The sequence below is a fragment of the Mauremys mutica genome, chromosome 15 (assembly GCF_020497125.1).
Source record: "Mauremys mutica isolate MM-2020 ecotype Southern chromosome 15, ASM2049712v1, whole genome shotgun sequence".
NCBI classification, from domain to species: domain Eukaryota; kingdom Metazoa; phylum Chordata; order Testudines; family Geoemydidae; genus Mauremys; species Mauremys mutica.
This window is the reverse complement of record NC_059086.1, coordinates 36,959,152-36,984,405: the sequence shown is the minus strand read 5'-3', so window position 1 is coordinate 36,984,405 and position 25,254 is coordinate 36,959,152. Positions and strand designations below refer to the sequence as shown.

The window sequence follows — 25,254 nt, the reverse complement described above, 5'->3', positions numbered from 1 at the left end:
CCTCCTGGTGCCGCTTAGGGAGAGAACCCAGGAGTCCTGGCTCCCAGCCCCCCCGCTCTAACCACTAGCCCCACCTCCCAGAGCCGGGAAGAGAACCCAGGCGTCCTGGCTCCCAGCCCCCCCCCCCAATCTAACCACTAGCCCCCACTCCCCTCCCAGAGCCGGGGAGAGAACCCAGGAGTCCTGGCTCCCAGCCCCCCCACTGTAACCACAAGCCCCACCTCCCACAGCCGGGGAGAGAACCCAGGCGTCCTGGCTCCCAGCCCCCCCGCTCTAACCACTAGCCCTCCCTCCCAGAGCCGGGGAGAGAACCCAGGCGTCCTGGCTCCCAGCCCCCCCCCCCCGCTCTAACCACTAGCCCCCACTCCCAGAGCCGGGGAGAGAACCCAGGCATCCTGGCTCCCAGCCCTCCAATTAGGAAACATGTCCAAGCAGTTTGGTAACGAGTGTTTAATGTACATTACAAAGGGGGCGGGGGCGGGGCACCCCGGACAGATGCTGTTAGGGGGTGTCAGTGTCGGGGGGGGTGGGAGCAGGGACCCCCAGCCGCTCGGGATCTGTACGTGGCCGAAAGCAGCGAGCCCCAGGGCAGCAATGGGGGCCCCCTGGGGCTGGGGTGGAGCAGCCCTGGGGGGGGCAGGGGTTGGGGCTGCAGAGAACCCAGGAGTCCTGGCTCCCAGGCTGCCCCCTCCCCTTCCAGCCCAGGATACTCACAGGCAGCTGGGGCCGGGGCTGCTGCTCCCCCATATGGCACCGGAGTCCGGCCGCCCCCAGGATCATGGGACCGGGCCAGTGGGGTGATAGGAACCCCTCCCCCGCCAGAGCTGGGGCCGGAACCCAGGCGTCCAGCTCACGGGGACGGAAGCAGAACCCAGTGCACCCTGGGAACAAGGTCTGGCCCCGACGCCCCCCGGGGGCACCCTGGGACCCCTCAGCAGACACCGCCCCCCCCATTAAAGTGCTGTGTGAAGAGGCGGCAGTGGCGGGTGGAGCCCGGCGTCCGGCTCAGGGCGGGGGGCTCCGAGCTGTGGGGGGCTCCTCGGGGGGCAGGATCTCGATGCTGCTGTCGGGCTGGGGGGGTGAGACGCTGCCCATCAGCTCCAGCTCCGGGGCGGGGCCCGCCGAGTGGGGCGGAGGGGGGGTGGCTGGGGGGCTACCCCCCGCGGGGCCCCCCAGCCCCAGAAGCTCCTGCACATTCCGCGGCAGCTCCTGTGGGGAGAGCGAGGTCACCGGGGGCTGGGACATGGGGCCAGGACTGGCTGGCTGGGGGGGGGGGCACATGGGGGCTGCAGGGGTGGGGTGTGGGAGGCAGGCTGGGGGTGTGGGAGGTGGGCTCAGGGGCCACTGGGGACAGGCAGGGGGGGGACTCATGAGGTTAGGGTGTAGGAGGCAGGTGGGGGGACAGGCGGTACCGGGGGGGGGAAGGCGGGAGGCAGTGGGGCAGGGGGTGTGGGAGGCAGGCTGGGGGCAGGCCAGGGGGTGGGGGTGTCGGGGGGCAGGCAGGGGGCAGGCCAGGGGGTGGGGGTGCCGGGGGGCAGGCCGGGGGGCACTCACGGGGCTGGGCGCATGGGAGGCAGGCAGGGGACAGGCAGGGGGGTGCCGTGGGGCACTCACAGGGCTGGGGGTGTGGGGGGGAGGCGGGGGACAGGCAGGGGGGTGCCATGGGGCAGGCCGGGGGGCACTCACGGGGCTGGGGGGGTGGGGGGCAGGAAGGGGAGTGCCGGGGGGGGGCGGGGCGGGCCGTGGGGCACTCACGGGGCTGGGGGTGTGGGGGGCAGGCCGTGGGGCACTCACGGGGCTGGGCGCATGGGAGGCAGGCGGGGGACAGGCAGGGGGGTGCCGTGGGGCAGGCTGGGGGGCACTCACGGGGCTGGGGGTGTGGGGGGCAGGCGGGGGACAGGCAGGGGGTGCCGTGGGGCAGGCCGGGGGGCACTCACGGGGCGGGGGGGGTGGGGGGGCGGCGGGGGACAGGCAGGGGGGTGCCGTGGGGCTGGCCGGGGGGCACTCACGGGGCTGGGGGGCAGGCGGGGGAGTGCCGGGGGGCGGGGGGGGCAGGCCGTGGGGCAGGCTGGGGGGCACTCACGGGGCTAGGGGTGTGGCGGGCAGGCGGGGGACAGGCAGGGGGGTGCCGGGGGGCACTCACGGGGCGTGGGGGGTGGGGGGCAGGCGGGGGAGTGCCGGGGGGCGGGGGGGGGCAGGCCGGGGGGCACTCACGGGGCTGGGGGTGTGGGGGGCAGGCAGGGGAGTGCCGGGGGGCGGGGGGGCAGGCCGTGGGGCAGGCCGGGGGGCACTCACGGGGCTGGGGGAGTGGGGGGCAGGCAGGGGAGTGCCGGGGGGTGGGGGGGCAGGCCGTGGGGCAGGCCGTGGGGCACTCACAGGGCTGGGCGCATGGGAGGCAGGCGGGGGACAGGCAGGGGGTGCCGTGGGGCAGGCCGGGGGCCATACACGGGGCTGGGGGTGTGGGGGGCAGGCGGGGGACAGGCAGGGGGGTGCCGTGGGGCAGGCCGGGGGGCACTCACGGGGCTGGGGGTGTGGGGGGCAGGCGGGGGACAGGCAGGGGGGTGCCGTGGGGCAGGCCGGGGGGCACTCACGGGGCTGGGGGTGCGGGGGCAGGCGGGGGACAGGCAGGGGGGTGCCGTGGGGCAGGCCGGGGGGCACTCACGGGGCTGGGGGTGTGGGGGGCAGGCGGGGGACCGGCGGGGGGGTGCCGTGGGGCAGGCCGGGGGGCACTCACGGGGCTGGGGGTGCCGTGGGGCAGGCCGTGGGGCACTCACGGGGCTGGGGGTGCCGTGGGGCAGGCCGTGGGGCACTCACGGGGCTGGGGGTGTGGGGGGCAGGCCGTGGGGCAGGCCGTGGGGCACTCACGGGGCTGGGGGTGTGGGGGTCAGGTGGGGGACAGGCAGGGGGGTGCCGTGGGACAGGCCGGGGGGCACTCACGGGGCTGGGGGTGTGGGGGGCAGGCAGGGGAGTGCCAGGGGGCGGGGGGGGGGCAGGCCATGGGGCAGGCCGTGGGGCACTCACGGGGCTGGCCGCCAGCTGTCTGTACAGAGCCTCGGCCCGGCTCAGCGTCTCCTCCACATTCATCTTCATCGTCAGCTCATTGATGTGCTGGGGGGAAGGGGGGGGGCACATCTATTAGGTACGTTACGGTCGTGCCCAGGATCCCCACTCCTGCCCCAGGACCCCCCAGCACCGGCGTAGTTCTCTTAGGTGTATTACGGTAACGCCTGGGGAAGGAGGGAGGACGTGGGAATGTTCAGGGTGGGGGCCTCAGTTTCCCCGGTGCAGTGTCTGGGGGGGGTGAGGGGGGGTGATTGGTGCAGAGCCCGAGGGGCCGGGTGATGCCGACACCCTGGCTCCTGGGCCCCCCCCAGCCCCGCCCAGGTGCCAGCCGAAGGGGCTGGGAACAAGGGGATCCGGTGGCCTGGCCCGGGAGAGACACAGGCCAGAGGAGGGGCGGGGGGGGGGGTCTGTTTGGAGGCGGCTGGGGAGCTGGGGGGGCAGAACCGGGGTCTGGGCTCCCCACCCCCCAAGCAGGACCAGACTGGGGGGTCCTGGTCTCTGTACCCACAAGCTCTGGGGTTTGGGCTGTTCCTGTTCCCGGCCGGCTGAGAGTCACGTCCGGCTGCGGAGGGGAGGGGGGGGGGCAGGACCCTCTGGCTCCCCCAGCCCCCCCGGCGCACTCGCTGCAGGAAGCGCACGGGGGGACGGGGAGGCTGGATGCTCCGGGGTCAGAGGGGCCCCCCCCGAGTCCTGCCTGGCTTCGGAGGGAGCAGTTCCCGAGCGTCGCCCCGTGACTCCGGGGCGCCCGGACCCCAGTTCTGGCCTTGTCCCCCAGCTCCAAACTGAAACCCCCTCGAGCTGCCGCCCCCCGGCCCCTGCTCCAGCCTTTGTCCAGTTTCCGGGCCGAAGGTGTCACCTGGCCCCAGCCCCCTCCCGGGCTCAGCCCGCAGTGACGTCACCCCCATTTCCCATCCCCACCGTGTACCGGTGCAGCACCCGGGGAAACCGAGGCACGTCCCGTGTTAGCAGAAAACAATAAACTAGTAAATCTCCCCTGCCCCACTCCCAGGTGAACACTCCCCTCTCCGGCCCAGGGGGGCTGCTCCCCTTGTGGGCCAGAGCGAGGGGACCCCCCGAGGGGCCCGTGGCAGAGCCGGGCGCTGGGGGCTCAGAGCAGCGGCCCCCGGGGGACCCCGAGACGGCGTCGGAGCCGGGGCAGCCGGGACGGAGCAGCTCGGGGGGGCACAGGGGGGGTCTCACCTTGAGGATCTCGCTGAAGCCGAACCCCGAGTTCATTAGGGCCTCGCGCTCCGAGTCCAGGATCCCGCAGGCCACCAGCAGGTGGAAGCTGGGGCAGGGCAGCCCCGTCCACAGCACCTGGGGGGAGGGACAGGGTCAGCGGGGGGGGGGGGAGGCCCCTCCCTGCCAGACAGACACACAAGGACCCCCTCAGCTGAGCCCTCCCCCCCCACAGGGACACCCTCCCCGCCATGTATCTACCCCCCAGGGGCAGGGGTCACCCACCAAACCTCCCACCTGGATCACACACACACCAGCCCCCCAACACGCACAGCCCCCCCAGCCCCTCCCCCAACACGCACAGCCCCCCCAGCCCCTCCCCCAACACACAGCCTCCCCCCCCCCACACCTCCCAGAGCTGCAGCACGTCCTCGAAGGCGAATTCCCGCTTGAACCAGATCAGGAGCCACCGGAAGCAGAAACACAAAGAGCCGGATTCCTTCGAGTCTGGGGGGAGACAAGGGGGGGGGTTGTCCGTGTGGGGGCCCAGCCCTGGGAGGGGGACTGGCTGGCTCAGGATACGGGGGGGGGGGGGGGAACGGGGCTTGTCCCCTCTGGCCCCCCTCCAGCCCCGGGGAGTCCCAGAAATGTGATGAAATGGGAATTTTCTTAATGTTTTGTATGACGACCGCACGTGCCTCAGTTTCCCTTGTGTACGGAGGTGGTGGGAGGAGGGGGGTGAGCGCGGCAGAGGACGGGCCGCTGGGGAGGCTCCGAGTTGGGACTGGGGGGGGCAGCCGAGGAGCAGGCCCGGGTGGCGGGGGGGGGCGCACAGACCCTCGCCCGGCCCCCACGACAAGGGGGCGGCTCCCGAGGGGGGCGCGGGGGGGGCACTCACCCAGGAAGTCGCAGAGCGGCGGATCCAGCACGCGCAGCAGCAGCGCCAGCTGGGCCAGCTGCCGTTTCATGCTCTCCTGGCTCTCCTCGAAGTTATGGTGCTGCGGGGAGACGGCAGGTTAGGGGGGGCCCGAACCCCCTCATCTCACCGCCCCCCAGCTCCGGTCCCCCCCCTCCACACTCACCACCAGCTCCATGAAACCCGCGAAGCACCAGAAGGCGTCGACTTCGTTCTGGGTGACGTAGAGGATGGGGGAGAGCAGGTCGCTCATGCCCTGCACGTAGCCTGGGGGGGGGACAACGGGGTTACAGATCGGCCCCCCCCCGGCGCAGCCCCCCCCCCGGCGCCCCCGGCTCACCCAGGTCGAAGTTGTACACACAGTACGTCATGAGCACGTCGTGAAGCAGGACCAGCGCCGGGTTCTCGCTGCCCTGGTAGAATTTGTTGCTCCGGTCGGTGCGGCTCACGTCCCGCTCTGCAAGGACGGGGGTGGGGGGGTTACACGGCTGGGGGGGCTCTGTGGGGGGGCGACGGAGGGGGACTTTCCCAAAGCCGGCGCCTGCCTCGGTTTCTCTCGGCTCCCGGTGCAGGGAACCGGCGTGCGCACAAGAATGGTGAACCACATTTCACGAGTGGGGCTGGGGTTGGCTTGGGGGGAACTAGCCGGAGCCGCTCCCCGGTTAGGGGTGTGGGGGGCGTCTGCCCCGAGCGCGGCCCCTCCAGGCACCGGGTCACAGGGGCTCACTCTGGGGGGGGGGGTCACCCAGGGCAGGGAGGGGGGCAGGGGGCACTGACCGATGAGGCTGCGGTAGCCGCGCAGCAGGGAGTTCCGCCGTTCCTGCTCCTCGCTCACCGACTTCCACTGCAGCTTCATGCGGAAATACTCGTCCCTGGGGCGGGGGAGCGGGGTGAGGGGCTGCCCCTCACTCCCGACCCACGGCGCCAGCTAGCCCAGCCCTGCCCCCCACCAGCCCTGCCGGTGCCCCTCACTCCCGACCCACGGCGCCAGCTAGCCCAGCCCTGCCCCCCACCAGCCCTGCCGGTGCCCCTCACTCCCAACCCACGGCGCCAGCTAGCCCAGCCCAGCCCTGCCCCCCACCAGCCCTGCCGGTGCCCCACAATCACGACCCACGGTGCCAGCTAGCCCAGCCCTGCCCCCCACCAGCCCTGCCGGTGCCCCACAATCACGACCCACGGTGCCAGCTAGCCCAGCCCTGCCCCCAACCAGCCCTGCCGGTGCCCCTCACTCCCGACCCGCAGCCCGGGCGGAGGCTCACGTTCGGCGCCGGGCCTGGGCCCGGTTCTCCTCACTGCTGCTCTCCCAGCTGTAGTAGCCCAGCAGGAACTTCCAGGCCTCCTTGCGCAGCGCTGGGCTGAGGCCCTGGGGCGGGGGGGGGGGGGGGGCTGGGGTGAGACACGGGGGGCAGAGTCCTGGGACCCCTCCCCGAGTGATGGACACGGAGCCCGAACCAGCTCCAACCTCCTCCCCGCTCAGAGCCCCCTTCGCCAGCCCCGCCCACCCCCAGGTTCCCGCCTCTGCCCCGCCCCCTCCTCCAGCCCCACCCACTGCCAGGGCCCCGCCTCTACCCTGCAGCCCCTCCCCCTTCTCCAGCCCCGCCCACCGCCAGGGCCCCGCCTCTACCCTGCAGCCCCTCCCCCTTCTCCAGCCCCGCCTACTGCCAGGGCCCCGCCTCTACCCTGCAGCCCCTCCCCCTTCTCCAGCCCCGCCCACCGCCAGGGCCCCGCCTCTACCCTGCAGCCCCTCCCCCTCCTCCCGCCCCGCCCACCGCCAGGGCCCCGCCTCTACCCTGCAGCCCCTCCCCCTCCTCCAGCCCCGCCCACCGCCAGTGCCCCGCCTCTACCCTGTAGCCCTGCCCCCTTCTCCAGCCCCTCCCACCACCAGGGCCCCGCCTCTACCCTGTAGCCCCGCCCCCTCCTCCAGCCCCGCCCACCACCAGGGCCCCGCCTCTACCCTGCAGCCCCGCCCCCTCCTCCAGCCCCGCCCACCGCCAGGGCCCCGCCACTACCCCACCCACCACCAGGGCCCTGCCTCTACCCCACCCATACCCTGCAGCCCTTCCCTCTCCTGCAACCCAGCCCCACCCCACCCCCAGCTACGGCCCTTCCTCTACCCCGCCCACCCCCTGAAGCCCCGCCCCCTCCTCCAACCCAGCCCCACCTCCTCCCAGAGAGCTTCGCCTCTACCCCGCCCACACCATGCAGCTCCGCCCCCTCCCAACCCAGCCCACACCCTGCAGCCCCGCCCCCTAGCTGAGCCCCCTCCTCCAGCCCAGCCCCGCCTCCAGCCCCCCAAGCACAGGCCTCTCCTCCAGCCCCACTGTGCCCCCCAGCCAGGCCCCCTCCCCATCAGCCCCTCCGCCCAGCCTGGGCCCCCTCTCTCCAGGGCCCCAGCTCCCAAGCACAGCTGTCTCCTACAGGCCCGGCCCCCCCCACAGGCCCTGCCCTCACCCCAGCGAAGATCCTCCTCTTGAGCCCGTCCAGGTGGGTGATGCGCCCCTCGGGGTCCACGTGCTGCCCCCACTCCTGCTCCGTCACCGGGGCCTCCCGGCACACGGCCGGCCGCGGCCCCAGCTGCACCTGCTGCGGGCGGGAGGGGGTCACGGGGCAGGCGGGCAAGGCACCCCGAGGGCACACCATTCCCACCCCCCACAAGCCCGGCTCCGCCCCCTGCCCCCCACTGCCTGCTCCCCCCACAAGCCCAGCCCTGCCCCCTGCCCCCCACACCCCGCTCCCCCCACTAGGCCAGTTCCACCCCCTGCCACCCACTCTCCACCCCTACTGTCACCAGCTCCGCCTCCTGCCACCCACGCCCCGCCTGCATGGTTGGCTCCGCCCCCTGCCACCTATGCCCCGCCCCTCCTAGGCCAGCCCTGCCCTCTGCCACCCACAACCCACCCTGTGAGGCCAGCTCCACGCCCTGCCTGCATGGCTGGCTCCACCCCACTAACCAGCCACACCCTATAAGTGTGAGGGACCCGACTGGCTGTTGCGCCGAAAGCACCACACAGAGACGCGATCGGCTGGTGCTTCTGGGGTGCACCCGGATTGGCCGGGGACACTCACGCACGTGATGACCTCAAAGCCTGGCTCATCCTCCAGGCTGGTGGCGGCGGCGGCGCCCGGGGGCCGCAGGGGGGTGCCGGCCTCGTGGTGCAGGGCCCCACGGAAAAAGCTGGTGACTTTGGAGAAGCCCCCGAAAGTGGCGGTGTAGGGGTCCTGCAGGAAACGCTGGGGGGGCGGGGAGGAGAGTCACTTTTGGATGTGAACCCCCAGAGCCAGGAGAGAACCCAGGAGTCCTGGCTCCCAGGCCGCCCCCCCCCCCCCCCCTTCCAGAGCCAGGGTGTGACAGAACAGGGAGCGTTAACCTGGGAATGTTGCGGGGGAGTTTCGCTAGTTTACTGTTAGGTGGGGATGGGAAATACGGGGGTGACGTCACGAGGGTGATACCTGACGGCGGCTGCATAACCTGGGCCCGGAGGGGGCTGGGGCCAGGCGACACCGGCCCGGGAAACCGGACAAAGGCTGGAGGAGGGGCCGGGGGGAGGCGGCTGGAGGGGGTTTCAGTTTGGAGCCGGCTGGGGAAAACGGACGGAAACCTGAACCGGGGTCTGGGCTCCCCACCTCTCAAGAAGGACCTGACTGAGGGGTCCTGTTTCCTGTACCCACAAGCTCTGGGTTTTGGGCTGTTCCTGTCGGCTAATAAACCACCTGTGTTACCGGCCGGCTGAGAGTCCCGGTGCATCGCAGGAAGTGGGGGGTGCAAGGCCCCGACTCCCCCACACTCCATGACACAGGGATGCTACCCAAGGGTCCTCGTTCCCAGCCCCCCGACCTCTAAATCCCTCCCCCCCGTGTCATGAGTGGGGTGGGGCTCCTGGCTGAGACAGGCCGTGGGGAGGGCTCCCCCGAGGCCGGGCCGGGGGGCCTGGGGAACTCACCGACACCAGGTTGGAGGAGTTCTCGTCAAACAGCTGCAGCTCGTCGAAGGCATGTGACAGCGCGTACGAGTCGTGGCTGCAGACCAGGTAAAGCCGGGAGTCCTTGGGGGAGCTGCCGGGGGGAGCCAGCATCAGCATCCTCAGTTACCCCAGCATTGCCGCGTGCCCCCCCCCCGCCGCCCCCTGCTAACTGTCCCCTGCCCTCCGGGACCACCTCGAGTGCCCACTGCGCCAGCCTCATGCCGCCGGCTCCCCCACCTGGGCCACCCAATCTGGAGCCATGGCAGTGCCCCACTCCCCACGCTGCGAGCTCCCCAGGACAGTGCCCCAGTTCACAAGCCACCCCGGCAGCACGGCCCCTGCTCACAGGGCCAGGATGAGGTACTTGCAGAGCGCCCGCAGCAGAGCCCTGCTGCCGCCGCGGTGGAAGTGGAGGGCGGGCAGGGACCCGCTCTCCCGGCTGATGAAGATGAGGTAGGACCAGCCCAGGCCCGGCCGGCTCCGGCGGATGGACTGCAGCTCGGACAGGCTGAGCGTGAAGGCCCACTGGGCCCGGGGGCTGGGCGGGGGCACAGAGCCTGCAGGGCAGAGCAATGGGGGGGGGGGTTAGGGCACCCGGCCTGCCCCCCAGCCCTGCCCCTCCATGACCCGCCTGCTGGGCCCCCCCACACTAACACCCCTCCAGCTGCACAGCCCCCCCACGCTGGGCCCCCCGCACTAACACCCCCCACCACCTCCCCACCCCCCGGCCACACCATCCAGGGCTGCCCCACCAATACCCCGACCCCCAACCCTCTCAGGCCCCTGCTGCACCCCGAGATCCACGAGCCAGGCTTCACCCCACACACCTCCCACCCCCAATCCCGCCCTACCGTCCCCACAGCCGTTACCCGGGGGCTCCTCCTGCGGCCTGCGGGGCCTCACGGTGCTGATCACGGCCCAGTCGGGTTCGTAGCCCGGATCGAAGGGCTCCTCCTCGGCCGCACCCGGGGGCTCCTGCAGGGCAGACAGGGGGTTAGAGGGGCTGGGGAGGGGGGCACTGGGGGGTTACGGGGGGAGCCCCTCACCTTCTTGGAGAAAACAATCTGGGCACCATCACCACCTTCCTCCAGGGGTGTCCACTGCAGCAGGTGCTCTGAGCCCTGCGGGCAGAGGGTGCAGTCAGAGCCCTGCCGGTGCCCCTCACTCCCGCCCCGCAGCCCCCGCCCGCGGTGCCCCTCACTCCCGACCCGCAGCCCCCCAGCCCTGCCAGTGCCCCTCACTCCCGACCCGCAGCCCCCCGCCCGCGGTGCCCCTCACTCCTGCCCCGCAGCCCCCCAGCCCTGCCAGTGCCCCTCACTCCCGACCCGCAGCCCCTCGCCCGCGGTGCCCCTCACTCCCGCCCCGCAGCCCCCCGCCTGCGGTGCCCCTCACTCCCGACCCGCAGCCCCCCGCCCGCGGTGCCCCGCACTCCTGCCCCGCAGCCCCTCGCCCGCGGTGCCCCTCACTCCCGAGCCGCAGCCCCTCGCCCGCGGTGCCCCTCACTCCCGACCCGCAGCCCCCCGCCCGCGGTGCCCCTCACTCCCGACCCGCAGCCCCCCGCCCGCGGTGCCCCTCACTCCTGCCCCGCACCCCCCCCGCCCAGCACGTGCCCCTCACTCCCGCCCCGCAGCCCCCCGCCCGCGGTGCCCCTCACTCCCGACCCGCAGCCCCCCCCAGCACCTTGTCGAGGATGCGGATGACCCCCGGGATGAGCGAGTCCTGATCCGGGTGGCGCTTGGGGCTGGTGTGCAGGAAAACCCCGTCCTGCTCGAAGGCCACCTGGGGGGGGGGGGTGTCAGCCAGAGCAGGGACCGGCCCCCCGCCCCCCGCCCGCCAGTCCCCCCCAGCCCCGCCCCCCGCCCGCCAGCCCCTCCCCTCGCCCGGGGCCCCCCCCAGCCCCGCCCCCCGCCCGCCAGTCCCCCCCAGCCCCGCCCCCCGCCAGCCCCCCGAGCCCCGCCCCCCGCCTGCCAGCCCCTCCCCCCGCCCGGGGACCCCCCCAGCCCCGCCCCCTGCCTCCCCCCGCCCCCCGCCCGCCAGTCCCCCCAGGCCCGGGGACCCCCCCCGCCCCTTCCCCGGGACCCCGCCCCCCACCTGCCCGGGGACCCCCCCAGCCCCTCCCCCCACCTGCCAGTTCCCCCCGCCCGGGGACCCCGCCCCCAGCCGGCACCGGCCCGCGCTCACCCTGCACCCCTCCGACTCCATCCTCCGCAGACCACCACTTCCGGAAACAACAATCCGTCACTTCCGCCCCACGCAAGGGGCGGGGCCAGGGAAAGGCGAGGGACGGCCGCCATCTTTGTGCGGGGCGGTTTTGCTGTCCGTCCCCACGTGAGAGAGGGTGACGCCGTGTCTCTGCGTGGCTGGGGGGGGGGCTGCCATCTTTGTGCGGCCGCCATGTTTGCCTTGGTCTCCCCCGCGGTGCGGGCGGGGGGGGGGAAAGGAGAGGATTAGAGGAGAAGGGGGGAGGGGGCTGGTGGCGGCCGCCATGTTTGTGCGGGGCAACAAAGCCACCGCCACGTTTGTGCGGGGCACTGCGGGGGACGCCATGCTTGTGCGGGGCGGGGGCGGAGCCGCTCCCGGGGGTTATAAAGCGGGGTGAAAGGTCAGGGGTCAGAGGGTGACGCCGTCGTGGGCCGCGCAGTGACCCCGGGGGCTGGGACGGACAGAGGGAGGCAGGAGGCGGCGGGGGCAGGTAACGGGGCCCTCGGGAGCCCGGGCGTCCGAGCCCCCCCGGGCAGGGAGAGAACCCAGGCGTCCGGGCTCTGCCCGCCCCCGATACCCCCCCCGGCAGGGAGAGAACCCAGGTGTCCGGGCTCTGCCCCCCCCCTTACCCCTCCCCACGGGCAGGGAGAGAGCCCAGGTGTCCGCCCCCCCCGATACCCCCCCACGGGTAGGGAGAGAACCCAGGCGTCCGGGCTCTGCCCCCCCCATACCCCCTCACTGGCAGGGAGAGAACCCAGGTGTCCGGGCTCTGCCCCCCCCTTACCCCTCCCCACGGGCAGGGAGAGAACCCAGGCGTCCGCCCCCCCCCCCGATACCCCCATGAGTAGGGAGAGAACCCAGGCGTCCGGGCTCTGCCCCGATAAGCCCCCCACTGGCAGGGAGAGAACCCAGGCGTCCGCCCCCCCCCCCGATAAGCCCCCCACTGGCAGGGAGAGAACCCAGGTGTCCGCCCCCCCCCCGATCCCCCCCCCGGGTAGGGAGAGAACCCAGGCGTCCGGGCTCTGCCCCCCCCCCGATACCCCCACGGGTAGGGAGAGAACCCAGGCGTCCGTGCTCTGCCTCCCCCTTACCCCCCCATTGGCAGGGAGAGAACCCAGGCGTCCGGGCTCTGCCCCCCCCCCCCCGATACCCCCACGGGTAGGGAGAGAACCCAGGCGTCCGTGCTCTGCCTCCCCCTTACCCCCCCATTGACAGGGAGAGAACCCAGGCTTCCCCCTCCCCCCCCCCCTAAGCCCCTCACTGGCAGGGAGAGAACCCAGGCGTCCGGGCTCTGCCCCCCAATACCCCCCCCCACTGGCAGGGGGAGAACCCAGGTGTCCGGGCTCTGCCCCCCAGATCATGCCCACCCGAGGCAGGATGGAACCCAGGCATCCTGGCTCCCAACCCCTCCCACTCTAACCCCAACTCCCCCACTCCCCTCCCTGAGGGGGAGAGAACCCAGGTGTCCGGGCTCTGCCCCCCAGACCGTGCCCACCCGAGGCGGGAGGGAACCCAGGCGTCCTGGCGCTCACCCCGTGTCTCCCGCAGGCCGGGATGACGGGCATGGCCGACAACCACCGGGAGAGCTGGGCGGGGCTGATTGCGGAGGCCGAGCGGTACCGGCGCCGGACGGGGAACGAGGTGGTTCTGATCACGGCGTTCCGGGCCCCGCAGCCAGGCGGCTTCGCCTACGCCCAGCACGGCTGCGGGGCCCTGGGCGACGCCGCCCGCCGCTACCTGGAGGACATCGCCGTCGTCCACAAGACCACGGCTTTCAGCTACGCTGCCCGGCCCCCGCCCGCCGCCCGGCCCCCCCCCAGCCCCTACTCCCGCAGCTGCCCCCCCCAGGACCCGCCCGCCGGCCCCCACTGGACAGCGGGCGCCCAGGGGGCCCCGGCCGAGGCCGCGGGGGCGCAGGAGGAAGAGTTGGAGGAAGAAGAGAAAAACGTGATGGCGCCCAGGGAGGTGGAGGCACCCGGGAAGCAGCAGCAGCCCCCCAGCGACACCACGGGTGAGTCCGTGCCCCCGACTGGGGGGGGTGTCTGTCTACCCGCGCCCCACATCTCGGTGCCGGGCAGAGGGAGCTGCGTGCCCCACCCCGGAGGGGACGCGGCTCGGTGCCGGGCGGAGGGAGCCGCGCGCCCCACCCCAGAGGGGACGCGGCTCGGTGCCGGGCGGAGGGATCTGCGGGCCCCACCCCGGAGGGGACGCAGCTCGGTGCCGGGCGGAGGGAGCCGCACGCCCCACCCCGGAGGGGACGCGGCTCGGTGCCGGGCGGAGGGAGCCGCGTGCCCCACCCCAGAGGGGACGCGGCTCGGTGCCGGGCGGAGGGAGCCGCGCGCTCCACCCCAGAGGGGACGCGTCTCGGTGCCGGGCGGAGGGATCTGCGGGCCCCACCTCAGAGGGGACGCAGCTCGTGCCAGGCAGAGGGAGCTGTGTGCCCCACCCCAGAGGGGACGCGTCTCGGTGCCAGGCTGACGGATCTGCACGCCCCACCCCAGAGGGGACGCAGCTCGGTGCCAGACAAGGGGTCCCCGTATACCAGCGCCGGGCAAGGTATCCCTGTATACCCGGCTCCACCCCAGAGGCGCCGCATCTCAGCACCGGGCAAGGGGACCTGTACACCCAGCCCCTGTGCCCCACCCCAGGGAGGGCCACTTCCCTACACCGGGCAAGGGGTCCCCATGTACCCAGCCCCAGTAAGGGGTCCCGGGATACCCAGTCCCAGCACCCCACCCCAGAGGTGGCCGCACTCCTCATGGGCCCTTCTGTGGCTCCCCAGGTCTCTTTGTGATGGACGAGGACTCCCCCAGCCAGGACTACGAACCCTTCTTCGATTCGGACCCAGAGAGCACTGACGGTAGGTTTGGGGGGGTGGGGGGCCATGGAGTCACTCGGCCGATGTCCGTAGGAAGCCAGGCAGGACTCGGGGGGGGGGGGGGGGCCGCACACGGAGCAGACTGGCCCCCGGCAAGGAGCTCACGCGGCTTCACCTTCCTGGGTCTGACCCCGGAGCATCCAGCATCCCCCTCCCCCCGTGTGCTTCCCGCAGTGAGTGCGCCGGGGGGGGGGGCTGGGAGAGCCAGAGGGTCCTGCCCCCCAACTCCGCAGCCAGATGTGACTCTCCGCCGGCCGGGAACACAGAAGGTTTATTAGCCGCCAGGGTCACAGCGTAGGGCAGAGCTGGATAGCACAGAAATCAGGGACTTTCAGCCAAGTCCAGCTCGGGAATCCTGGGCCCCCAGCCCCCCCCCAGACTCCCTGGCAACGCCTGGCCTTTATCTCGCTTCCTGGGCACAGTCACCTGGCCGCACCCCTGGGTCTCGGGTCACACAGGGGCACCCAGCTGGGCAGCCTCACCTGCCCCCAGGGCCTCAGTGAAAGTCACCCCCCCCCCATTCCCATCACCTAGCGTTGGTGCAGCACCCAGGGAAACTGAGGCACGCACAGGCCAGTGAAGTTCAGGTGCAGCATCACAAGGTGTCGAAAACCCCGCCCCCATCTCACCCCATTGCACTGGGAGCCTGGCCGGATGGCTGGGGGGGGCTGAACTGGGGTGGATGGGGGAGGGAGCCTGCCAGCGAGGGTGGGGGCAGGAGGGGGGAGCAGGGCGTCTGGGGTCCCCCTCTTAACGTTCTTCCCTCCCCAGACGGCAGCCTGAGCGAGGAGGCGCCCGCCCAGCCCCCGCCCGCCCCCCCCAACCACCAGTACGCCAAGTCGCTGCCCGTCTCCGTGCCCGTCTGGGCCTTCCGGCAGGCGGGGCCTGAGCCGCGCTCGTCCGACGAGGAGAATGCCAAGGTGGGGGGCCCGGCGCGGGGACGGGGGGACCCTGGCCCTGGCTGGAGGCTTTGCAGAGGGGGTGGGGGCAGAATCCGGCCCCAGGGGGAGATGTTGGGGGGGTGTTGGGGTCCCCGGCGCTAACCCCTCCCCTCCCCCCCAGCACTCGTCCCCGGACCTGGAGAAGATCGCGGCCAGCATGCGGGCGCTGGCCCTGCGCGGCTCCGACGGCACCGAGATGTTCGGGGACCTGCCCCGCCCCCGCCTCAACACCGGGGACCTCCAGAAACTGCAGCGGAAATATTGACCCCCCCCCCCGGCCGGGGGAGGGGCCCCACCAGCCTGGGGCCCCCCGCCAGCGCCCCCTCCCTTGGACACTACACCCCCTGACCTGACAGCAGGGCAGGGGGAATCCCCCCCCCGGCCCCAAACGGGCCTGCGGTGACAGAGGCTCCGTGGGGCCCAGCGAGCCGGTGGAACTACCCGCCACCGCATCTAAGCTGCTCATGCTACAGGATTTGCCGGAAGGTGATGTGCGGGGGGGCACACAGGGCTCCCCCTCTCCATCCCCCCCCCCACAGCAGCAGATGTCGGGGAGCCCCTCCGGTCCCCCCAGCACTACAGCGAATGAGAGGGGAGCCCCCTGCACACACTACAGGGGACGCTGCCCCCTCTCCCCCAAGTGTCTTAATAGGTTGTTTTGTAAGCCCCTGTTTGCACATGAGCTGTTCCCCCTGGAAAGGGGGGGGCAGCTTCCCCCAACCCCCTCATGGGGGGGGGGGGGCTCTGCTGTCAGCCTCCAGCAGAGAGTTATACACCTCCCTGAACTGACACCCTCATTTTGGGGGGGAACTGCCCCCTCCTTTGAGAGGACAGGCAGGGGCCGGCTTTCGGGGGGGGGGGGGCTCCCCCGGCCTCAGTACCTGGCCCGGACCCCCCACCCCCTCTTTTGTACCAGATGCTCAGGGGCCCTGGCCCCGCCCCTTTATTTTTGTCCAAAGATGATTGGTGGGTCAGGGCGCGGGGAGCCCCGCCCCTCCATCCCTTGTTGGCCAATAAAGAGATGCTGACTTTTACCAGCTTCAGCTGTTGGTGCCTCTGATTTTGGGGGGGGGACGACACTTGTGGGGGGGTCTCAACTTCCCATGGTGCGTGAGCTCCCAGCACCCCCCCCACCCCAAGGCAGAGCTGGAGCCAGCTGCCAGACACAGAACCATTTATTGTGCTGGGCGTGGGGCAAGATAGCAGAAAGGGGGGGGGCATGGCTAGCAGGACAGGGGGGCTGAGGAGCAGAGGAGGCTGCATTAACGAGTGGCCATGGGGGACCCAAACAGGCTGGGGGGGGCAGGGGGCTCTCAGTGCCCCACCCGAGCCAGTGGAACTACCCGCCACTGCATCTAAGCTGCAGGGGGGTATTAGTGGGCTGGGGAGAATGGGCTCAGGCCGGGCTGGAATTGAAGCCCCCCCCCCCCCGGCTGTAGGATGTGACTCCCCCCAAGCTCTGTAAGGGGGGTGCACCCCGTGCTCTGATGGCGGCCAGGCTGGGGGAAATGGCTGTAAGAGGGACTGGGGCGCAGCAGACGCCAGGCGCCCCCTGTCAGTGGTAGTATTTCTCCACCTTCAGCACTTGGCAGTACATCAGCATGGAGGAGACGAGGCCCAGGACCTAGAGAAAGAGGAAGGCGAGGGTGAGGGCGGGGGGGGGGCGAAGGGACCTGGGCAATTAATCAGGGGGCCCTGTGTCCCTGCCCGTCCTGGCCCTAACCTCCAGGAACCCCTCTCATTCTCTGAGCCCCCTGTCCTGCGGGTGTCACAACATCCCCTGGCAGGGAGTTCCGCAGGTTAACGGCAGAGGGTGACCCCTGGTTTGTGGATCAGGTGATGGGTGAATAATGCTCCCCCCCTCCCCCGTGCACCCGCCCACCCCAGCCGGCTCTGCCCAGGGCTTTTCGCCTCCCCTCACCCCAAAGCTGGGCCGGCCCCCAACACGCCCTCGGTCCCTTTTCCAATTCTGAGAGCTTTGTGGATCTCCCTGGGGGTCCCTCCAGCCCCCTTGCCCCAGATGAGACCCCCTGGGGGCCCCCTCACCTGGACGACAGCAATGCAGGCAGCGAAAATGCCCATGGCCCAGACGTTCTCCCCGACCCAGGACTTCACCTTCTCGTAGCAGGGCTGGGGAAAGGGAGAATCACAGAAAGGGGGGGGGGGTCACCAAGCCAGGCCCCACCCGACCCCGCCCTATAAACCTCCCAGGCCGGGATCCCGCTGGCGGCTCCGCTCACCCTGCAGATCGTGCCCTCCCCGCGGCCCGGCACGTTGCTCCCCCCCCCGCCCTGACCTGCAGCACGGTGCCCCAGACGCCCCCCCAGGAATGCTGCCACCAGCCCGTTCAGTGTGGGATCAGGTGTCACCTCGGCTCTTCCTGCCCCAGGGGCAGCGCCGGGCACAGGGATGCCCACCCCGCCAGCCGGTCCGCTGCACTGCCCGGGGCACCGGATTTCTGAGCCCAACTCGCCTTCCCCCCAGCCAGGGCCCCAGGGAGTCCAGCCCCACGTTGCTATGAGCCAGGCCCGGGCAATGGCAGCAAAAGCCTCCCTGACAGTGAGATCCCGCGTGTCTCCGGCGGCCCCCACCCCACAGGGCCGGAGATCAGGGTGGGCCGGCGCCGGGTGGTCCTCACAATCTGTGCTGGCTGGTATGGGAGAGCCGGAGAGCAGGTCCAACTGCCTCCTCTTCGGGCGTTACCTGGCCGTACGGCCCGCCCCCTCCTCGGGCCTTACTCGGCCGTATGGACCACCCACCCTCTCCTCAGGCCTTACCCAGCCATATGGACCATGCCTTCCTCGGGCCTTATCCACCCGTATGGACCAGCCCCTCCTTGGGACTTACCTGCCTGTACCACCCACCCCCTCTTCGGGCCTTACCTGGCCATACAGACTGCCCCATCCATGGGTCGCAGGGGCCTTACTCGGACATATGGACCACCCCCACCATGGGCCGTACCGAGCCGCCCCCTCCTCGGGCCTTACCCAGCCATACTGCCCCCTCCTTGCCCCTTACCTGGCTGTAGGGACCGGCTGCCCACTCCCTCCCAGGGTTACTTGGCTGTACCGAGCGCCCCCTCCTCAGGCCTTATCCGCCTGTATGGACCGGCCCCTTCCTGGACCTTACCCAACTGTACGGACCGCCCCCTCCTTGGGCCTTATCCACCCGTATGGACCAGCCCCTCCCTGGGCCTTACCCGCCTGTACCGCCTGCCCCCTCCTCGGGCCTTACCCGGCTGGACTGATGGGCACCCCCTCCCCGTCCCAGGCATTACCTGGCCATAATGACCAACTGCCCCCTTCCCCCAGGTGTTCCCCAGATGGACTGACCGGACGTCCCCTCCCACTCTGGGCACTACCTGGCCACAGCGACCAGCTGCCCCCTTATCCGCTGGGGCTTTAGCGGCTGGATTCAGAAACGCAGCCTGATTCCCTGTGGGAACTGCGGGGCAGGACCCCCTGGGGGAATAACCCGAGGGGGCAGGAGGCCGGAGGAACAAACCATCCCACCGCGGAGCCAGAATCGTGCCCACGGCGGGCGCCCGGCCGGGCTTACGGTGAAATCCGCGCTGGTGCTGGACACAGGACAGCAGCTCACGGGAAGGGGACGGTTGGACAAAGGCCGGCGGGAGCGACACCAGGAGGCCCAGTCACACCCGGAGCTGCAGCCGGCCGGGGATGTGACGAGGAACCACAAGGGTTTCGTCAGGTTCGTTAGCACCAAGAAGAGGGTCAGGGAGAGTGGGGGCCCCTCGCTGAATGGGGGGAGGCCACCCAGTGCCAGCGGATGTGGGAAAAGCTCACGGCCTCGATGCTTTGGTTGCCTCTGTCTTCACGAACGAGGGCAGCTCCCAGCCGGCTGCGCTGGGCGGCACGGCCTGGGAGGAGATGCCCAGCCCCCGGGGAGAAAGACGGGGTTCGGGGCTATTTCCAAAAGTCCCTGGGGCCGGGCGCTGAAGGAGTCGGCGGATGCGACTGCAGAGCCATTGGTCAGTATCCAGCGACCGGGGAGGTCCCGGGTGCCTGGGACAGGCTCATGCAGGGCCCATCTTTAAAAAAGGGAAGGAGGAGGATCCGGGGAACTACAGGCCAGTCAGCCTCACCTCAGGCCCGGGCAAAACCATGGAGCAGGTCCTCAAGGAACCAGTCGTGAAGCGCTGGGAGGAGAGGCAAGTGATCGGGAACAGCCAGCACGGATTCACCCAGGGCCAGTCACGCCGGACTAACCTCATTGCCTTCTGTGAGGAGCTGACTGGCTCCGTGGCTGCAGCCGTGTTATTCCCTGACTTTGGCAAGGCTTTTGAAACGGTCTCGCACCGTAACCTGCCGGCAAGTTCCAGGCTGGATGAATGGACTATGAGGGGGATAGAAAGCCGGCTAGATCGTCGGGCTCAACGGGTAACGATCACCGGCTCCATGTCTAGCTGGCAGCAGGTCTCAGGCGGAGCCCCAAGGGTCGGTCCTGGGGCTGGTTTTGGTCGATATCTCGGCGTGGATGGCGTGGGCTGCACCCTCGGCAAGTTTGCCGATGACACTAAGCTGGGGGGAGAGGCAGATACGCTGGGGGAGCCAGAGGGACCGGGACAAATTAGAGGACTGGGCCCAAAGAAACCTGACGAGGTTCAGCAAGGACGTGGGCAGAGTCCTGCACTTAGGGCGGACGAATCCCTGGCACGGCTCCAGGCTGGGGACCGACGGGTCTAGGCTGGATATTAGGAATCACTATTTCCCGAGGAGGGAGGTGAAGCCCTGGGATGGGTCCCTAGGGAGGTGGGGGAATCTCCTTCCTTAGAGGTGTTTAAGGCCCGGCCTGACAATGCCCTGGCTGGGCTGGTTTAGTTGGGGTTGGTCCTGCTTTGAGCAGGGGGGGACTAGATCCCTCCTGGGGTCCCTTCATAGACTCATAGACAACCAGGGTTGGACGGGACCTCAGGAGGCATCTAGTCCCCCCCCCCAGCTCAAAGCTGGACCAATCCCCAGACAGATTTTTGCCCCAGATCCCTAAGTGGCCCCTCAAGGATTGAACTCACAGGCCAATGCTCAAACCACTGACCTACCCCTCCCCCTTCCAACCCTGCGATTGACCGGCCGACCCCTCCTGCCCAGAGGTTACCCAGCCATAGTGACCGGCTGCACCCTCCCACAGGCATTATACGGCCACAGAGACCAGCCACCCCTCCCCCCTGGGCGTTACCCAGCCATAGTGACCGGCTGCCCCTCCCCCAGGCATTATCCAGCTACAGTGACCAGCCCCCCCCCCAGGCGTTACCCAGCCATAGTGACCAGTTGCACCCTCCCCCAGGCATTATACAGCCACAGAGACCAGCCACTCCTCCCCCCTGGGCGTTACCCAGCCATAGTGACCCGCTGCCCCTCCCCCAGGCATTATCCAGCTACAGTGACCAGCCCCCCCTCCCCCCAGGCGTTACCCAGCCATAGTTTACAGCTGCACACTGCCCCAGGCATTATACTGCCACAGAGACCAGCCACCCCTCCCCCCTGGGCGTTACCCAGCCATAGTGACCAGCTGCCCCTCCCCCTGGGCATTATCCAGCTACAGTGACCAGCCCCCCCCTCCCCCCAGGCGTTACCCAGCCATAGTGACCGGCTGCACCCTCCCCCAGGCATTATATGGCCACAGTGACCAGCCGACCAGCCACCCCTCCCCCCTGGGCGTTACCCAGCCATAATGACTGCCTGCCCCTCCCCCCGGGCGTTATCCAGCCACAGTGACCAGCCACCCCACCCACTGTGCCCCAGCCCTGCTGAGCCATGGGAGACAGGATGGGGGTGTCTGGGTGGGTTCGGGGGGGGCAGGGAGGGGCACTCACCTCCCTCCACCAGGCGGCGGCGAGGCCGGAGCAGGCGGCTCCGTGCTCCAGGCAGCAGGACTCGGGCAGCCCCGTCCCGTTGCGCAGCTCGAACCAGTCGGTGTAATTCTGCACCCCGCAGCACCGGAACTGGGGGGGGGGAGGGGAGCGTCAGACACCGGGGGGGGGGGGAACCGGCGGGGTGCAGGGCTGCGGGGGAGGAGGGGGGGCTCACCTCGGTCTGCACCGTGTCCCAGGCCTGGGTCAGCGCCGGCTCCTCGGGGGCCCCGTATCGCCGCAGCCCCGACTTCAGGTCGGCCTGAGCGTATCTGTCAAACTGAGACCCAGAGCGCGTCGGCCGGGGGGGGGCATTGAACAGGGGGAGGGGGGCGTGGGGTGGGGAGATGGGGGGCACCCCCTTACCTGCCCCCGGCAGGCGTAGAAGGCCAGGCCCCCGCTCAGCTCCAGCAGGACGATGGTGAGGAGAACCACGAAAAACTGGGGGAGGGGGAGACGGATCAGAGCCCCCCAGGACAGCCAGGGGGATCCGCCTCCCTGCCTGGCAATGGGGGGGGTCCCAAACTCCCCCTGCCCTGCAGGCCTGCAGGCAGCTCCCCCATGTACCCCCCAAGCCACCCCCACCACATACCTCAGGCTGTCCTGCCCCCCAGCCTGCCCCCCACCCGTAACCCACGCCTCCCTCTCTGTATCCACCCAGCCCCCCAGCCTGCCCCCCCACCCGTAACCCACGCCTCCCTCTCTGTATCCGCCCCCCCCGGCCGCCCCCCCAGCCCTACCGTCAGCAGGAGGCAGCGCTGCTCGGTGGCAGCCCCCAGGCAGCCCAGGAAGCCCACGGCCATCACCACGGCGCCAGCAGCCATCACCAGCCCGGCGACCCCCAGGGACGGGAGCGAGAGCGACAGCGCAGAGAACCGGCCCTGCGAGAGAGCGAGCCAGAGCCCCACGCCCAGCGCCCCACAGCCGCCCAGCTGGGGGGGGGCGGGTCAGGGGACCCAGCCAGAGCCCCACGCCCAGCGCCCCACACCCAGCGCCCCACAGCCGCCCAGCTGGGGGGGGGGGCGGGTCAGGGGACCCAGCCAGAGCCCCACACCCAGCGCCCCACAGCCCCACGCCCAGCGCCCCACAGCCGCCCAGCTGGGGGGGGCCGGGTCAGGGCAGCCAGCCAGAGCCCCACGCCCAGCGCCCCACACCCAGCGCCCCACAGCCGCCCAGCTGGGGGGGGCCGGGTCAGGGGACCCAGCCAGAGCCCCACTCCCAGCGCCCCACACCCAGCGCCCCACAGCCGCCCAGCTGGGGGGGGCCGGGTCAGGGGACCCAGCCAGAGCCCCACGCCCAGCGCCCCACAGCCGCCCAGCTGGGGGGGGCGGGGTCAGGGGACCCAGCCAGAGCCCCACACCCAGCGCCCCACACCCCCCCGCCCAGCCCCCCCACAGCCGCCCAGCTGGGGGGGGGGGCGGGTCAGGGGACCCAGCCAGAGCCCCACGCCCAGCGCCCCACACCCCACAGCCCCACGCCCAGCGCCCCACACCCCACAGCCCCACGCCCAGCGCCCCACAGCCGCCCAGCTGGGGGGGGCAGGGTCAGGGGACCCAGCCAGAGCCCCACACCCAGCGCCCCACACCCCACAGCCCCACGCCCAGCGCCCCACAGCCGCCCAGCTGGGGGGGGCAGGGTCAGGGGACCCAGCCAGCGCCCCACACCCAGCGCCCCACAGCCGCCCAGCTGGGGGGGGGGGGCGGGTCAGGGGACCCAGCCAGAGCCCCACGCCCAGCGCCCCACACCCAGCGCCCCACAGCCGCCCAGCTGGGGGGGGCCGGGTCAGGGGACCCAGCCAGAGCCCCACGCCCAGCGCCCCACACCCCCACGCCCAGCGCCCCACAGCCGCCCAGCTGGGGGGGGCAGGGTCAGGGGACCCAGCCAGAGCCCCACACCCAGCGCCCCACACCCAGTGCCCCACGCCCCACAGCCCCACGCCCAGCGCCCCACAGCCGCCCAGCTGGGATGGGGGCGGGTCAGGGGACCCAGCCAGAGCCCCACACCCAGCGCCCCACAGCCCCACGCCCAGCCGCCCCACAGCCACCCAGCTGGGGGGGGGCCGGGTCAGGGGACCCAGCCAGAGCCCCACACCCAGCACCCCAAAGCCGCCCAGCTGGGGGGGGGGCAGGGGCAGGGGACCCAGCCAGAGCCCCACACCCAGCGCCCCACAGCCCCATGCCCAGCCGCCCCACAGCCACCCAGCTGGGGGGGGCCGGGTCAGGGGACCCAGCCAGAGCCCCACACCCAGCGCCCCACAGCCGCCCAGCTGGGGGGGGGCAGGGGCAGGGGACCCGGCCAGAGCCCCTCCCCCAGGCCCAGGGCACTGCTGCAGAGACGCTCACAGCAGAGACTCACCCAGAAGATCAGATTGAAGATGAAAAGCTCAACCTTGAGACAGAGGAGGCAGCGCTGGGTCGGGCCCATGGTGCAGGAGCTGCGGAGGAGGGGGGCCAGCAGAGTTGGGGGTCAGCACCTCTGGGGGGCTCCCCCCAGCCCTGCCGGTGCCCCCCACTCCCGACCCGCAGCCCCCCCCGATCGCCCAGCCCTGCCCTGCCCCCCAAGCTCTGCCGGTGCCCCCCACTCCCGACCCGCAGCCCCCTCCTAACCCAGCCCTGCCGGTGCCCCCCACTGACACCCCACTTTGCTCAGTTCCCCTTCGCCTGTCAGCTGGTCCCGGACCTGGGGGGGGGTGCACTGACCCATCCTGATTCCCCCCATTTCCTGCCCCGCCTCGCTGGGGATGGGGGGCGCGGGGGTCTTGTCAGCCCCAGGGGGCTGGAGCACGTGGGGGTTCTGGGTCCCCTCGTCCGTCCCCAGATCCACTGGGCCCAAGGGGGTTACGGGGGGGTTGCCCGGAATATCCCCCCTCCCCCGCCTCGCTGGGGGGTGAGTGGAAACGTTGCGCCCCCCCCCGGCCCCCCGAGTTTCCCTGGAGTTTGGGGGCTGGAAAATTCCGTCCAGTTCCCCCCCCCCCCATCGAATCCGCTGTCCCAGCTCCCGCCCCCCCTCACCTGGGCCCCCGGGCGGCGACGGGTTGGGGGGCGCTGCGGGATCCCCCTAAACTGCGGGCGCTGCTCGCTCGGGGGGGCGGGATGGAGGAGGGGAAATTCCAGACTCAGCGGGGGGGGGGGAGGAAATGGGAGGGGAGGGAGGGAGTAGAAGGGGGCGGGGTCTGGGGAAGAGGCTGGAGGGGGAGGGGCCGGGGGGTCTCTGGGGGAGGGGTCTGGGGAAGGGAATGGGGGAGGGGCTGGGGGGGTCTCTGGGGGCGGGGTCTGGGGAAGGGAATGGGGGAGGGCCGGGGGTCTCTGGGGGCGGGGTCTGGGGAAGGGAATGGGGGAGGGGCCGGGGGTCTCTGGGGGCGAGGTCTGGGGAAGGGAATGGGGGAGGGGCCGGGGGGCCTCTGGGGGAGGGGTCTGGGGAAGGGAATGGGGGAGGGGCCGGGGGGTCTCTGGGGGCGGGGTCTGGGGAAGGGAATGGGGGAGGGGCCGGGGGGCCTCTGGGGGCGGGGGCTGGGGAAGGGAATGGGGGAGGGGCCGGGGGTCTCTGGGGGCGGGGGCTGGGGAAGGGAATGGGGGAGCGGCCGGGGGTCACTGGGGGCGGGGTCTGGGGAAGGGCATGGGGGAGGGGCCGGGGGTCCGTGGGGGCGGGGTCTGGGGAAGGGAATGGGGGAGGGGCTGGGGGGGTCCCTGGGGGAGGGGGCTGGGGAAGGGAATGGGGGAGGGGCAGGGGGAGGTCTCTGGGGGCGGGGTCTGGGGAAGGGAATGGGGGAGGGGCCGGGGGGGTCACTGGTGGCGGAGGCTGGGGAAGGGAATGGGGGAGGGGCTGGGGGCGGGGGCTGGGGAAGGGAATGGGGGAGGGGCTGGGGGTCCCATGGGGACGGGGCTCGGGAAGGGAAAGGGGGAGGGGCCGGGGGGCCTCTGGGGGAGGGGTCTGGGGAAGGGAATGGGGGAGGGGCCGGGGGGTCTCTGGGGGCGGGGTCTGGGGAAGGGAATGGGGGAGGGCCCGGGGGGCCTCTGGGGCGGGGGCTGGGGAAGGGAATGGGGAGGGGCCGGGGTCTCTGGGGGCGGGGGCTGGGGAAGGGAATGGGGGAGGGCCGGGGGTCACTGGGGGCGGGTCTGGGAAGGGAATGGGGAGGGGCCGGGGTCCCTGGGGGCGGGGTCTGGGGAAGGGAATGGGGGAGGGGCAGGGGGGGTCCCTGGGGGAGGGGGCTGGGGAAGGGAATGGGGGAGGGGCTGGGGGAGGTC

At 71.7% G+C, this 25,254-nt stretch overlaps 3 protein-coding genes across 5 annotated transcripts; 1 reads left to right on the top strand and 2 right to left on the bottom strand.

The window, feature by feature from the left end:
- Positions 1-473: 473 nt before the first annotated feature.
- Positions 474-11,395, bottom strand: TBC1D17 (TBC1 domain family member 17). 2 transcript variants are annotated; one of them, XM_044988685.1, is made up of 17 exons: positions 11,302-11,395; positions 10,801-10,899; positions 10,167-10,241; positions 9,990-10,095; positions 9,467-9,677; positions 9,100-9,211; positions 8,225-8,389; positions 7,610-7,741; positions 6,418-6,521; positions 5,936-6,030; positions 5,499-5,615; positions 5,325-5,425; positions 5,141-5,240; positions 4,652-4,749; positions 4,264-4,380; positions 3,022-3,108; positions 474-1,209 (listed from the first exon to the last, which is right to left on the bottom strand). In XM_044988685.1, exons 1-17 carry the CDS (start codon positions 11,320-11,322, stop codon positions 1,006-1,008), a joined length of 1,944 nt encoding a protein of 647 aa, XP_044844620.1. In that variant the 5' UTR covers positions 11,323-11,395; the 3' UTR covers positions 474-1,005. The 2 variants fall into 2 exon arrangements, with proteins under 2 accessions (XP_044844620.1, XP_044844621.1); XM_044988686.1 differs by having other exon boundaries at positions 7,610-7,738.
- A 303-nt stretch (positions 11,396-11,698) lies between these two features.
- AKT1S1 (AKT1 substrate 1) lies at positions 11,699-16,178 on the top strand. 2 transcript variants are annotated; one of them, XM_044988687.1, is made up of 5 exons: positions 11,699-11,812; positions 12,871-13,333; positions 14,105-14,182; positions 14,972-15,120; positions 15,263-16,178. In XM_044988687.1, exons 2-5 carry the CDS (start codon positions 12,877-12,879, stop codon positions 15,404-15,406), a joined length of 828 nt encoding a protein of 275 aa, XP_044844622.1. In that variant the 5' UTR covers positions 11,699-11,812; positions 12,871-12,876; the 3' UTR covers positions 15,407-16,178. The 2 variants fall into 2 exon arrangements, with proteins under 2 accessions (XP_044844622.1, XP_044844623.1); XM_044988688.1 differs by lacking the exon at positions 11,699-11,812 and having other exon boundaries at positions 12,662-13,333.
- Positions 16,179-16,302: 124 nt separating this feature from the next.
- Positions 16,303-24,139, bottom strand: LOC123350227 (tetraspanin-4-like). The gene is made up of 8 exons (XM_044988689.1): positions 24,022-24,139; positions 23,366-23,444; positions 21,751-21,942; positions 21,377-21,451; positions 21,189-21,290; positions 20,975-21,103; positions 17,188-17,271; positions 16,303-16,765 (listed from the first exon to the last, which is right to left on the bottom strand). Exons 2-8 carry the CDS (start codon positions 23,432-23,434, stop codon positions 16,697-16,699), a joined length of 720 nt encoding a protein of 239 aa, XP_044844624.1. The 5' UTR covers positions 23,435-23,444; positions 24,022-24,139; the 3' UTR covers positions 16,303-16,696.
- Positions 24,140-25,254: the final 1,115 nt, after the last annotated feature.

Coding starts and splice junctions, on each gene's coding strand:
- LOC123350227 (XM_044988689.1), bottom strand. CDS start 23,434: ATGGGCCCGACCCAGCGCTGCCTCCTCTGTCTCAAGGTTGAGCTTTTC. Junction 17,272..20,974: donor CCGCCGCCTGGTGGAGGGAG/GTGAGTGCCCCT, acceptor CCCTTTCCCCAG/CCCTGCTACGAGAAGGTGAA. Junction 16,766..17,187: donor CCTGCATTGCTGTCGTCCAG/GTGAGGGGGCCC, acceptor CTCTTTCTCTAG/GTCCTGGGCCTCGTCTCCTC.
- AKT1S1 (XM_044988687.1), top strand. CDS start 12,877: ATGACGGGCATGGCCGACAACCACCGGGAGAGCTGGGCGGGGCTGATT. Junction 13,334..14,104: donor GCCCCCCAGCGACACCACGG/GTGAGTCCGTGC, acceptor GTGGCTCCCCAG/GTCTCTTTGTGATGGACGAG. Junction 15,121..15,262: donor CCGACGAGGAGAATGCCAAG/GTGGGGGGCCCG, acceptor CCTCCCCCCCAG/CACTCGTCCCCGGACCTGGA.
- TBC1D17 (XM_044988685.1), bottom strand. CDS start 11,322: ATGGAGTCGGAGGGGTGCAGG. Junction 9,212..9,466: donor AAGTACCTCATCCTGGCCCT/GTGAGCAGGGGC, acceptor TCCCCCCGGCAG/CTCCCCCAAGGACTCCCGGC. Junction 7,742..8,224: donor GCTTTGAGGTCATCACGTGC/GTGAGTGTCCCC, acceptor TCCCGCCCGCAG/CAGGTGCAGCTGGGGCCGCG.